The sequence below is a fragment of the Oncorhynchus masou genome, chromosome 1, assembly GCF_036934945.1.
Source record: "Oncorhynchus masou masou isolate Uvic2021 chromosome 1, UVic_Omas_1.1, whole genome shotgun sequence".
Classification (NCBI taxonomy): domain Eukaryota; kingdom Metazoa; phylum Chordata; class Actinopteri; order Salmoniformes; family Salmonidae; genus Oncorhynchus; species Oncorhynchus masou.
Window position 1 is genome coordinate 34290832 of NC_088212.1, and position 13728 is coordinate 34304559.

Genomic DNA, 13728 nt, shown 5'->3' on the forward strand with positions numbered 1-13728 from the left:
CCTTCAGTGCTGCATTTTTGTTTTGGTACCCTTCACCAGATCTGTGCCTCGACACAATCCTGTCTTGGAGCTCTACGGACAATTCCTTCCACCTCATGGCTTGGTTTTTGCTCTGACATGTACTGACAACTGTGGGACCTTATAAAGACTTGTGTGTGGCTTTCCAAATCATGTCCAAACAATTTAATTTACCACAGGTGGACTCCAATCACATTGATTAATGGAAACAGGATGCACCTGAGCTCAATTTCAAGTCTCAGACCAAAGGGTCTGAATAGATATGTAATTAAGGTATGTTTTTAATTTTTAATAAATCAATGTCAACCTGTTTTTGCTTTGTCATTATGGGGTATTGTGTGTAGATTGTTGAGGATATTTTTTTATTTACTCCATTTTAGAATAAGATTGTAACGTAATAAAGTGGAAAAAGTCAAGGGGTCTGACTACTTTCCGAAGGCACTACATAGACAGTGTGTTTTAATCGAATCAACTATATATGCATTGAGCTTGCTTTAAGCTCACGGTTTGATGAAATAAGACACAAATGACTCAAGAGGAAGCCAGAGATCAAGATATCCTGACCATCTTCCTCAGGCTCCTACCGGCTTTCGCAGATTCTGCCATTAATCTCCTAAAGTTGGCTACACAAAGACCAAACTTTCTGCCAATTTACCTTACCATTTCTACTGATCTGCATTCCTGTTATGGTTTTCATATGCATATTTTCGTAGAACAGTTTCATTTAATTTATAATATGTCTCTCAAAATCATTGTCATGTGGTTAATTAAAATTATATCTAAGTCTAAATTAAAAGGATACAAACCTAAAATGTAACTTCCATTGCCAACTATGTAAAAAATAGCCTATAAAGCCAACAAATAAAAACATTCATCCTGCAGGTAGAAAATATCCTGATAAAAATAAATATCCTATAAATCACATTGTATCAACTATTAACTTGGGTATGGCCTGAAGATCCTTACAACATTCTATAAAATATTCTGGGCCCTCAGTTTCCTGCACCAGTGAGCTCGGGAGAGACACAGCTGTAGGCTATTTGCTCAAGGAATAAGAAGTAATCAGGTTGGCCTATTTTAAGATGTTTCAACTGGATCAGAGCATGCCATATTTCCCTTTCCTGTTGAGTTGCTATCGAAAAGGAGAATGCTGTAATGATTTTTCAAATACACTGAGGAATTAGTCAGTCATTCTCAATGGATGTCAAAACATACTGTTTGCTTGCTGTTTGAGGTGAAGAAAACATTACGTTCAGAAGCTCCACAGCGTTTGTGAGTGTTTGAGTAAAGCCAATCAGAAATACTATCAGATCCCCAAATGGGCCTATAGCCTATTACTATGCGTAATCAGGTGCACGTCCTTACTCAACTATGATAGGAGCTCTCCAAACAAAAGACAATGACTAAACTGACAAAACTCATAAATGGAATGAAATAAACCAAAACTTGTTTCTCACAAGTGTAGCCTAGGTTGTGTGCTGTGCAACCAATGTGTCATTTCCGACAATGAGAACCGTGGAACAATAATATATTGAATGCATTGACAGACATTACCATAACCAAACAGACATTGTAGATGAGAAATTATAGGAATTAACGGTAAAAGTCCTACTGGTGATAAAGTATGTAATGGGAAATTGATAGACACTAACAATCAAACGCAAACAATTCACACGATCAAATTATGAAACAATGAATGTGCACAAGCTGGCGGGACAGAGCGTATTCTGGAGAGACATGCATTGTCCAGCAACACTCCCCTTCTTTTTGGACTGTGCCATCCCTGCGGCCTATGCAATGAATTAGTTCAGAGATGGGCGTGAATAAGACCGGTGTCTCGTGTGCCATAAAATATATGTATATATTTGCTACTGCTCGACTAAAAACAATCTCGGTCAACCAACAGCCTATCAACTAAACCAACGACGAGTTGAATAATTGGGGTCAGCCCTACTTTCATCTTCCCCTTGTCTGAAGTTCGTGGCCTGCGAGTTGGACGGTAGACTGGCTGCTGAGCTCAAGAAGTGACTACCAAGACAACTGACTACCAAAACAAAGGGTATTCAAACCATAGTTGGTCATATCCTGGCAGCATCAAATGGTAATGTGACAAGCAATATATAACATCAACGCCGAAGATGATGGTTCTTTCCAGGTCCACTGCAGTTGAGCAGCTGTTGGAGAACTACAGGATTCACTGTTCAGTACACAGTGGTAAGCACACACCTGACAATATTCTGCAGTCTATTTTCACATTCTGGGTGTGGTTAGGTAATTATACCTTATCAAAGTGAGTCATTACATTTGTTCATGTTTCTGGCACAGGAGTGAGTGTTCTGCAGGAGATATTGTTCAGTGAGAAGCGAGCCAGAAGCAGACAGACGACTTCATGGTGGAGCTGGACTATTCTACTTACGTGTGCGTTATATTTTGTTTTAATGTTACGTTAACTAGTGATTCTTCATGTCATAACCTTCATGTCTTCTGTCCAGACTTCACCCATTCAACTCTGCTGGGATCCACTTATCCTAAGCAGACGTTAATGCTGAGGACTTGGTGCAGGAAAGCAATATTGCGGAAACCTATCCAATTTTTAAACCTCCAGTGCTCTTTAAGGAATGGCAACTGGAAGCTGTTATGGACTGTTGAGACACATCCAAGTCATGTGACTGACGGATGATGACAACACTCATTGGCTAGATCAATGCAGCAAAACACCATACTGGCTTACCCCTCTGGACTACCTTCGTTATGCCTTTTCTATGAAAATGAGCTCGTGATCAGTGAAATGTACATATTTATTAAGTGGTTACGTGTATAGCTACCCGAACTCCTTGCTCCGGCCAAACGCTACGCCACACCCGTGGTCGTTAACCTTCTCCGTAACGAGACTGGGTCTGAATACCTCCACGTCAATTTCGCAAAACACATTCTAACCGTTCTGATTGGATCCAGAAAGCAGTGTTTAGAAAATGAGTCATTGGCTTTGATACTCTGATTGGTTAGAGATGATGCAATCGCTGATTACTTTTTGAATAACACCACTCATTTTGACTTCAACGATGGCAGTCTGAAGTATGTAGTGAACAGAGCAGCATAATAGTTCTGTTGGAGTTGTCAGGCAAGTGTACAGCTAACGTTCATACATAAAATAGATGCACTACAATGTAGTTGGTCATCCCTAAGTATCAGTTGAACCTGACACGTGCTTGGTTGTAATGGACAGGTTGAAAAAAATATTTTGTAACGGTCTGACTTTCAGGGTTGTTGAAGAGCCTTGAGATAAGAGTTTGAAACAGTGTTGGTGTATTTCAAGAAGTTCAGCAATTCAGGACTTCTTTACCACCACAAAACAATACATTCTGACTTTCTGTATATCTCTATCTTAAAGATGTAGCTACAAATACGACAATATTCAAACTGGGCCATTGCTACGCTGTAGGATCCCCTTGGTGTCTCCCTGTGCGGACTGTCCTCACGATGAAGCTGAAGTCTGCCTCTAGATGGCGCTGCTGGTGTCACTGACTACTACTGCTGAGTGACAGGGCCAGAGTCACCACAGTCTCCCTTCCTGGCAACTTTTGCTGTCTCTCTGGGCCCTACAAACACAGAACATCACACTGCTTACTAAGCAGACAAATGTAAAGCCTATCATTATCAACCACTGTCAGAGCCTTTACTACCTACGTATGAAGACTGAAAAACAGACATTTTCATCATACACACAGGGCTCGTCAGCCCTGTCATACCCAACCTACATCCTTTGTCGTATTTTGACCACATGCATTTCTTTCAGAGCTCAAGGGAAGACTAGAGGTTCTAATGCCATATAAAGAATTAAATGTCACCACACGTCAATTCATTGGTGCAGGTCAAAGTTCAAATCAAAACAGGTGGTTCTTTATTGAGCCAATGTTACATCTGGTGCAAACACTGAGTAACATATGCAGCAGTAGGTCAGTGGTTTTTACTATACATTTGTTAGTGGTTTTTGCTCCATTTTTTATTTATTTTTTTACAAAGTGAGTGAAATGACTTCACAGTATAAAAGTAAAAGGGGTAACAAATTAACTGGGGTCGCCACAAAACATGAACAACTGAATCAAACTATAGACTGTTCTTTGAGGAAAAAACATGGATACAAGAGGGAGGAAAGACAATACGAGAAGAAGCACAGCTTGATTTGACACCTCTCAAACTCAGAGGAGCAAGAGAAAGACTGGTCCTACAGAGTAACATCTATATGCTGTAGAGTGTTAACTGAGGAGTGACCCAGCCACATGTATGATGGAGGCCAACATACAGAGTGGCACATGGCTACATGTCAGTCAGACCTACCAGAATCCACAACACTGGTATCGTAGAACCCTAAAGTACAACCAACAAGGGAGAGGTCTATGATGAAGCAAAGTCAACAGCCGTTCAATTTAAAGAAATACGGGAAAAAAGAGAAGTAAATAAATAAAATAGAACAGGAAAAAAAACCAGAACATTTTAAAATCAGCAACAAAAAAAAAATGGATCCAAGGTTGCATTCCCCTCCAGTTATTTCTGGTGACATCCGTGACCCTGATTGGTAAACAAATGAGTCCTTTCCTTTGTCTTTTCACAGGCGGTTGTGACAGGGTGAGACAGCTGTGTTAAGTACACTACAATGCAAAACATATGTGGACACCTGATCGTTGAACATCTTATTCTAAAATCATGGGCATTAACATGGAGTTGGTCCCCCTTTGCTGCTATAACAGCCTCCACTCTTCTGGGAAGGCTTTACACTAGACATTGGAACATTGCTGCGGGGACATGCCTCCATTCAGCCACAAGCGCATTAGTGAGATCGAGCACTGATGTTGGGCGATTAGGCCTGGCTCGCAGTCAGCATTCCAATTCATCCCAGAGGTGATAGATGGGGTTGAGGTCAGGGCTCTGTGCAGGCCAGGCAAACTCTTCCACACCAATCTGACAAACTATTTCTGTATGGACCTCACTTTGTGCACAGAGGCATTGTCATGATGAAACAGGAAAGGGCCTTCCCCAAGTACAGAATCGTATAAAATATAATTGTTTGCTGTAGCGTTAAAATTCACTGGAACTAAGGGGCCTAGCCTGAACCACTAAAAACAGCCCCAAACCATTATTCCTCCTCCACCAAACTTTATTGTTGGCACTATGCATTGGGGCAGGTAGTGTTCACCTGGCATCCGCCAAACCCATATACGTTCGTCAGAGTGCCAGATGGTGAAGAGTGATTCATCACTCCAGAGAACACGTTTCCAATACTCCAGAGTCCAATGCCAGCGAGCTTTACACCACTCCAGCCGACGCTTGGCATTGCCCATGGCGATCTTAGGCTTGTGTGCGTGCGGCTGCTTGGCCATGGAAACCCATTTCAATGAAGCTCTCGACCAACAGTTCTATTACTGACGTTGTTTCCAGAGGTCGCTTGGAACTCGGTAGCGAGTGTTGCAACAGAGGACAGATGATTTTTTACGCGCTTCAGCACTCAGCGGGTCTTTTCTGTGAGCTTGTGGCCTACCACTTGGCGGCTGAGCCGTTGTTGCTCCTAAATGCTTCACAAGAACAGCACTTACAGTTGACCGGGGCAGCTCTTGCAGGGTAGAAATTTAACAAACTAACTTGTTGGAAAAGGTGGCATCCTATGACGGTGCCACATTGGAAGTCATTGAGATCTTCAGTAAGTCCACAAATCCACTAATTTGAAGGGGTGTCCATACTTTTGTATATATAGTGCATCTAGTGTATATGTTCCTGTATGTGCTACTGCCCCTCCCTGGCCTGGTCTACAGCAGGGCACGTGGCCTCTTAGGATTGATCTGCTTACTGGCTTGTTCTTCTTCCTGAAGTGACGAGCGGAACGACTTGACTTTATCTGAGGAAAGAGGAGCACAGACAGTGGATTAGATATTATTGTTTATCAAAAAATACCATGATTCACATTAATAAAAGTGAACCTACGAATGAATGTCAACGGTGATCTGCATAGAGACAAACCAACAAAAGATTGAAAAAGAACCTCAGGAGGTAAATAATACAAATGCAGTCTTGTATTGGCCAGGAGTTCACTCATCCCTAAGAGATTATCTTCCATCAGACAAACGGTACCATGTCACATAACATTTATGTCCATGCCTACCTCTGAGCTCCGTGAGGATGTCAATCTTCTGATCCAGGATCTGCTCCAGCTGAGTGGCGTAAGAGTCCACATCATAGTCCACCTCCTCAGTCATCTCCAGCAGAACCTTCTCATCCTCCAGCCACCGGATAGACTCCTGCAACACACACATTAGCATCTCACTTACTCATCTCATCTTCCCACTGAAACATATTCCTCAATCAATTATTCTGCTCCTATAGTGTCAGCATCACATTAGTTTGAAGAACCTGATTTAGAGCATTTCATGGATCGTGGCGCCACACTTCACAGGACCTCAAGCTTGCAGATTCATTCATCTCAGATTTCGAGCCTCCTCACTAACGATATGTGAAAGGATCTAAGAGGAGCCAGTTGTTAATGTAGCCTGACCTGGAAGACAGCTCTGTGGTCCTCCAGCACCTGTTCCTCCATCTCCACCATCTGAGAGACAGCCTCATGGAAGGTTAAGAGCTGGGGGGACACCTCCTCCAGCTGGGGAGAGAAAACAGTCAAGACACACAACCAGCATCACCAGACACAACACCTCTATTGGGGAAATGGAGGCAAATGCATGCACACAGTAAGAAAACCATTGAGGATAAATGCCGTGTGTGATCATAGGAGTGCATTAAGAGTGTAGCTTACGTTCTGCTCACAGAGCAGTTTGAGGTCATCTCTCTGGGGGGAGCTGCCCAGGTGGTCCCAGTCATCATCCAGCTGGTCCACCACATGGATGTTGGGCCGGACCCCCTCTATCACCTGATTAGTGTCCACCGTCAGCTCCTTCACTCTGTGGGTCAATCAACACCTTCGGTCAGCTAACAAACTGCTGCTCAGCCCAGTTAAGTACACTACACTCAACATGGGCATCTTCACTAAGGGCCCAACATTCAGAATGATGAAGGTAGTCACAGTCATTTCTAAGTATATTAAGTTATGCAAGTTCTATGCAATACATTTCTGACTGAATGTTTTGGCCCATTGAATAGATGCCAAGACACCATCATGACACCATGCACAGCCAACGGGGTTCCATCTGTGTCTTATTGGTTGCCTTTAACTCTAGCCAGCAGAAAGACACTCCATTTTAGTTCACAGTGAAACTGTCTCTTTTATTTTTTCCCTTGATGAAACCAAATTAAGCAATATGAGAATAGCTAATGTTAGTCAAATTCGGAGAGCTTGTTCAGTTGTTCCCCACTAAAGTATCTCTAACTGATAATGCTATAGAACCTGTTTCAACGGGGCTCTTGCATGTTAGCCATGTTTTGCACGAGAATGAGTGACAAGGAGTTTGCATGATAGCACAAATATACTGGTACTCAGGCTACTTGCATGTAGAGCACAATGAGTGCTGCGGACAGTCCATAAGGCCAGGCCTGTTTACACTGCTAGAATCTGGGCTTGTATTTAATGGGGTGTGACTGAGCTGATAAGGTCCAGTACAGTGAAAATGACCTTATTGACCTGTGTCTGACCCACTGACTGACTGGGTGGGGACTGGGATTACTACTGTAGCAGTGGGAGGTGGAACAAACCGGCTGGTCTCATTGCATCTGTGGCATGTATGTACTTAGCCACGGCATTATCCTCTAACACAGTATAAACTGATCAGTCAAATATTAGGTGTTAACCCATAAGAGTCTAAGCCCTGTAAGCCGGGGAAGGGTACTACTAAGCTATATGGAATTGTTTTAAGGTCATACCAAGGATCACATTGCTTTTGGATTTAGAATTTTAAGACCCCTTGAAGTATGAAAAATATATACAAAATATTTATGGGAAAATATTTTTGGCCTGCTATTAGCCCATACAATCACATTTAATAACAGAGTCACTACATTGAACAGATAGTCTCCCCAAAGAGTCGAAAGGAAGTTTGTTCTGAAGTGTCTGCCCAATATCTGAGAGTTTAGACATTTCTAAGCTATATGGAATTGTTTTAAGTAAGTCATACTTATTATGGATTGAGAGTGTTACCCATCTAATAGTTTTTTTGTTGTTAATGTGAGCTTCTCTCATGCAAATTCAGTTGAGTGTGGTGTTCCGCAGGTCAGCCGGCTAGGGCCATTATTGTTTGTTTTTACAAATTATCTTCCACTGACCTTGAATAAAGCCTGTGTGTCTACAGTTGAAGTCGGAAGTTTACATACACCTTAGCCAAATACATTTAAACTCAGTTTTTCACAATTCCTGACATTTAATCCTACTAAAAATGCCCCGTCTTAGGTCAGTTAGGATCACCACTTTATTTTAAGAAGGTGAAATGTCAGAATAATAGTAGAGACAATGATTTATTCCAGCTTTTATTTCTTTCATCACATTCTCAGTGGGTCAGAAGTTTACATACACTCAATTAGTATTTGGTAACATTGCCTTTAAATTATTGAACTTGGGCCAAACGTTTCGGGTTGCCTTCCACAAGCTTTTCACAATAATTTGGGTGAATTTTGGCCCATTCCTCCTGACCGAGCTGGTGTAACTGAGTCAGGTTTGTAGGCCTCCTTGCTCGAACACGCTTTTTCAGTTCTGCCCACAAATTTTCTATAGGATTTAGGTCAGGGCTTTGACATAAGAAACTATCCCTGGTATTCAGATAATACCTGAGCTCAGAAGCAAGCTTCCAGAAAATTGGAACGGAAATGGCGCCACACCAAACTGGAAGTCTTCCGACTAGCTTGAAAAGACAGTACAGTATTGAAGAGCCCTCACTGCTGCTTGATCATTCTATTTTTCCAACTTAATTGAGGAAAATAATCCAACATTTATTTTTGATACTGTCACAAAGCTAACTAAAAAGCAGCATTCCCCAAGAGGATGTATTTCACTTCAGCAGTAATAAATTCATGAACTTCTTTGAGGAAAAGATCATGATCATAAGAAAGCAAATGACAGATTCCTCTTTAAATCTGCGTATTCCTCCAAAGCTCAGTTGTCCTGAGTCTGCACAACTCTGCCAGGCCCTAGGATCAAGGGAGACACTCAAGTGTTTTAGTACTATATCTCTTGACACAATGATGAAAATAATCATGGCCTCTAAACCTTCAACCTGCATACTGGATTCTATTCCAACTAAACTACTGAAAAAGCTTCTTCCTGTGCGTGTCCCTCCTATGTTGAACAAAATAAACGTCTCTCTATCCACCGGATGTGTACCAAACTCACTAAAAGTGGCAGTAATAAAGCCTCTCTTGAAAAAGCCAAACCGTGACCCAGAAAATATTAAAAAACTAAAATCGACCTATATCGAATCTCCCATTCCTCTCAACAAATTTTGAAAAATCTGTTGCTTTTGATACCATTGATCACCACATTCTTTTGGAGAGACTGGAAACCCAAATTGGTCTACACGGACAAGTTCTGGCCTGGTTTATCTTATCTGTTTGTCTCTGTGAATGGTTTGTCCTCTGACAAATCAACTGTAAATTTCGGTGATCCTCAAAGTTACGTTTTAGGACCACTATTGTTTTCAATATTTTCTCTACCTGTACATGATCATTTATCAATCCCGTGTTAATCTGCAATATTGTAATTATTCGCCTACCTCCTCATGCCTTTTGCACACATTGTATATAGACTCCCCTTTTTTTTCTACTGTGTTATTGACTTGTTAATTGTTTACTCCATGTGTAACTCTGTGTTGTCTGTTCACACTGCTATGCTTTATCTTGGCCAGGTCGCAGTTGTAAATGAGAACTTGTTCTCAACTAGCCTACCTGGTTAAATAAAGGTGAAATAAAAAAATAAAATAAAAAAATATATATATATGGTTTTACAGTCGTCTCAAATAAAACTGTGAATGACCTCTGCGTTACTTTGGAACCTGATCTCTTTTGCCTTACATATCAAGACTGTTTCAAGGATAGTTTTTTCAATTTACATAACATTGCAAAAATCTGAAATTTTCTGTCCAAAAATGATGCAGAAAAATGTATCCATGCATTTGTTACTTCTAGGTTAGACTACCGCAATGCTCTACTTTCCGGCTACCCGGATAAAGCCGTAAATAAACTTCAGTTAGTGCTAAATATGGCTGCTAGAATACTGACTTGAACTAAAATAATTGATCATATTACTCCAGTGTTAGCCCCCTTACACTGGCTTCCTGTTAAGGCAAGGGCTGATTTCAAGTTTTACTGCTAACCTACAAAGCATTACATGGACTTGCTCCTACCCATCTTTCCGATTTGGTCCCGACGTACATACCTACACGTACGCTACGGTCACAAGACGCAGGCCTCCTAATTCTCCCTAGAATTTCCACGCAAACAGCTGGAGGCTTGGCTTTCTCCTATAGAGCTCCATTTTTATAGAATGGTCTGCCTACCCATGTGAGAGACACAGACTCGGTCTCGACCTTTAAGTCTTTATTGAAGACTCATCTCTTCAGTAGGTCCTATGATTGAGTGTAGTCTGGCTCAGGAGTGTGAAGGTGAACGGAAAGGCACTGGAGAAACGAACCGACCTTGCTGTCTCTGCCTGGCCGGTTCCCCTCTCTCCACTGGGATTCTCTGCCTCTAACCCTATTACAGGGGCTGAGTCACTGGCTTACTGGTGCTCTTCCATGCCGTCCCTAGGAGGGGTGCGTCACTTGAATGGGTTGAGTCACTGACGTGGTCTTCCTGTCTGGGTTGCCCCCCCCCCCCTTGGGTTGTGCCGTGGCGGAGATCTTTGTGGGCTATACTCGGCCTTGTCTCAGGATGGTAAGGTGGTGGTTGAAGATATCCCTCTAGTGGTGTGGGGGCTGTGCTTTGGCAAAGTGGGTTGGGTTATATCCTGCCTGTTTGGACCTGTCTGGGGGTATCATCGGATGGGGCCACATTGTCTCCTGACCCCTCCTGTCTCAGCCTCCAGTATTTATGCTGCAGTAGTTTGTGTCGGGGGGCTAGGGTCAGTCTGTTATATCTGGAGAATTTATCCTGTCTTATCCGGTGTCCTGTGTGAATTTAAGTATGCTCTCTCTAATTATCTCTTTCTTTCTCCCTCTCGGAGGACCTGAGCCCAAGGACCATGCCTCAGGACTACCTGGCTTGATGACTCGTTGTCCCCAATCCACCTGGCCATGCTGCTGCTCCAGTTTCAACTGTTCTGCCTGCGGCTATGGAACCCTAACCTGTTCACTGTGATTACTATTAGTTGGCCATGCTAGTCATTTATGAACATCTTGGCCATGTTCTGTTATAATCTCCACCCGGCACAGCCAGAAGAGGACTGGCCACCCTCATAGCCTGGTTCCTCTAGGTTTCTTCCTAGGTTTTGGCCTTTCTAGGGAGTTTTTCCTAGCCATCGTGCTTCTACGCCTGCATTGCTTGCTTTTTGGGGTTTCAGGCTGGGTTTCTGTACAGCACATTGATATATCAGCTGATGTAAGAAGGGCTATATAAATACATTTGATTTGGATTTGATTTGTGAAGGCCACTCCAATACCTTGACTTTGTTGTCCTTTAGCCATTTTGCCACAACTTTGGAAGAATGCTTGGTGTCATTGTCCCTTTGAAAGACCCATTTGCGACCGAGATTTAATTCCTGACTGATGTCTTGAGATGTTGCTTCAATATATCCACAATTTTCCTTTCTCATGATTGCATCCAATTTTGTGAAGTGCACCAGTCCCACCTGCTGCAAAGCACCCCCACAACATGCTGCTGCCACCCCCGTGCTTCACGGTTGGGATGGTGTTCTTCGCCTTGCAAGCCTCACACTTTTTCCTCCAAACACAACAATGGTCATTATGGCCAAACAGTTCTATTTTTGTTTCATCAGACCAGAGGACATTTCTCCAAAAAGTACGATCTTGGTCCCGATGTGCAATTGCAAACCGTAGTCTGGCTTTTTTTATGGCGGTTTTGGAGCAGTGGCTTCTTCCTTCCTGAGCGGCCTTTCAGGTTATGTCGATATACGACACGTTTTACTGTGGATATAGATACTTTTGTACCCATTTCCTCCAGCATCTTCACAAGGTCCTTTGCTGCTGTTCTGGGATTGATTTGCACGTTTCACACCAAAGTACTTTCATCTCTAGGAGACAGAACGCATCTCCTTCCTGAGCGATATGACGGCTGCGTGATCCCATGTTTATACTTGCGTACTATTGTTTGTACAGATGAACGTGGTACCTTCAGGTGTTTGGAAATTGCTCCCAAGGATGAACCAGACTTGTGGAGGTCTACAACATTTTTTCTGAAGTCTTGGCTGATTTCTTTTTATTTTCCCATGATGTCAAGCAAAGAGGCACTGAGTTTGAAGGTAGGCCTTGAAATACATCCACAGGTACACCTCCAATTGACTCAAATGATGTCAAGTAGCCTATCAGAAGCTTCTAAAGCCATGACATAATTTTCTGGAATTTTCCAATCTGTTTAAAGGCAGTCAACTTAGTGTATGTAAACTTCTGACCCACTTGAATTGTGATACAGTGAATTATAAGTGAAATAATCTGTCTGTAAACAATTGTTGGAAAAATGACTTGTGTCATGCACAAAGTGGATGTCCTAACAGACTTGCCAACACCATAGTTTAACAAGAAATTTGTGGAGTGGTTGAAAAACAAGTTTTATTGACTAACCTAAGAATATGAAAACTTCTGACTTCAACTGTATATATGCTGACGACTCAACCGTATACACGACGGCTACAACAGTAAAATAAATAACTGACACTTAACATAGAGCTCCAGTCAGTTTTAGAATGGGTAATAGTAATAGGCTAGTAATAGGCTTGTGCTAAATATCTCAAAACCCAAAAACCTTTTTGGGACAAATCACTTGCTCAACGCTAAACCTCGTTTAGATCTAATATTGAAAAATGTGGCTATTGAGCAAGTTAAGGAGACTAAACTGGGTGTAACCCTAGATAGAAAGCTGTCATGGTCAAAACAGACTCAATGGTTGCTAAAATGGGAAGAGGTCTGTCCATAATGGGGCATTCCTCTGCCTTCTTGACATCTCAATTGACCAGACAGGTCCTAGTTTTATCGCACCCGGAGTACTGCCCAGCTGTGTGGACATGTGCGGCAAAGAAGGACATATGTGAATTGCAGTTGGTCCAGAACAAAGCAGCATGTATCGCACTTAGATGTACGTTGAGGGAAAGTGTCAGTAATATGCATTTCAGTCTCTCCTGGCTCAAAAAGGAGAGATTGACTGCATCACTATTGGTCTTTGTGCAACGGATTGATCTGTTGAAGGTACCGAACTGTCTGTTGAAGCAGTTGGCACATAGTTCAGACACTCATCGGTACAACACAAGACATGCAACCGGATGTCTCTTCACAGTCCCCAGGTCCAGAACAGAGGCTGGGTAACACACAGTATTAAAAGAGCCATGACTACATGGAACTCTGCCACAGCAGGTAACTCAAGCTAGCAATAAAACCATTTAAAAAATAAATAAAATAACACCTTACTGCACAAAGGGGACTGTGAAGAGACAGAACCTATATATTGTATTGTAATTTGCAATGTACTATGTATTAGACCTAGATATTGTGTGTATGTACTGATATGTAGGCCGTGCGTGACATTTGAAATGCATCTATTTCTGTACTGTCATGTTTC

The 13728-nt window shown here is 42.2% G+C and overlaps 1 protein-coding gene across 3 annotated transcripts in view; it reads right to left on the bottom strand.

Annotated features, from left to right (window-relative positions):
- Window positions 1-3896: 3896 nt before the first annotated feature.
- Window positions 3897-13728, bottom strand: part of LOC135542693 (kinesin-like protein KIF2A) — a 36181-nt gene continuing 26349 nt past the window's right edge. For all 3 annotated transcript variants that reach the window (XM_064969839.1, XM_064969822.1, XM_064969830.1), the window contains 4 exons: window positions 6818-6962; window positions 6563-6664; window positions 6173-6308; window positions 3897-5908 (listed from right to left, as the gene is read on the bottom strand). In XM_064969839.1, the coding sequence (XP_064825911.1) occupies window positions 5820-5908; window positions 6173-6308; window positions 6563-6664; window positions 6818-6962 (472 nt within the window). In that variant the 3' untranslated portion in view covers window positions 3897-5819. The remainder of the gene's footprint in view (window positions 5909-6172; window positions 6309-6562; window positions 6665-6817; window positions 6963-13728) is intronic.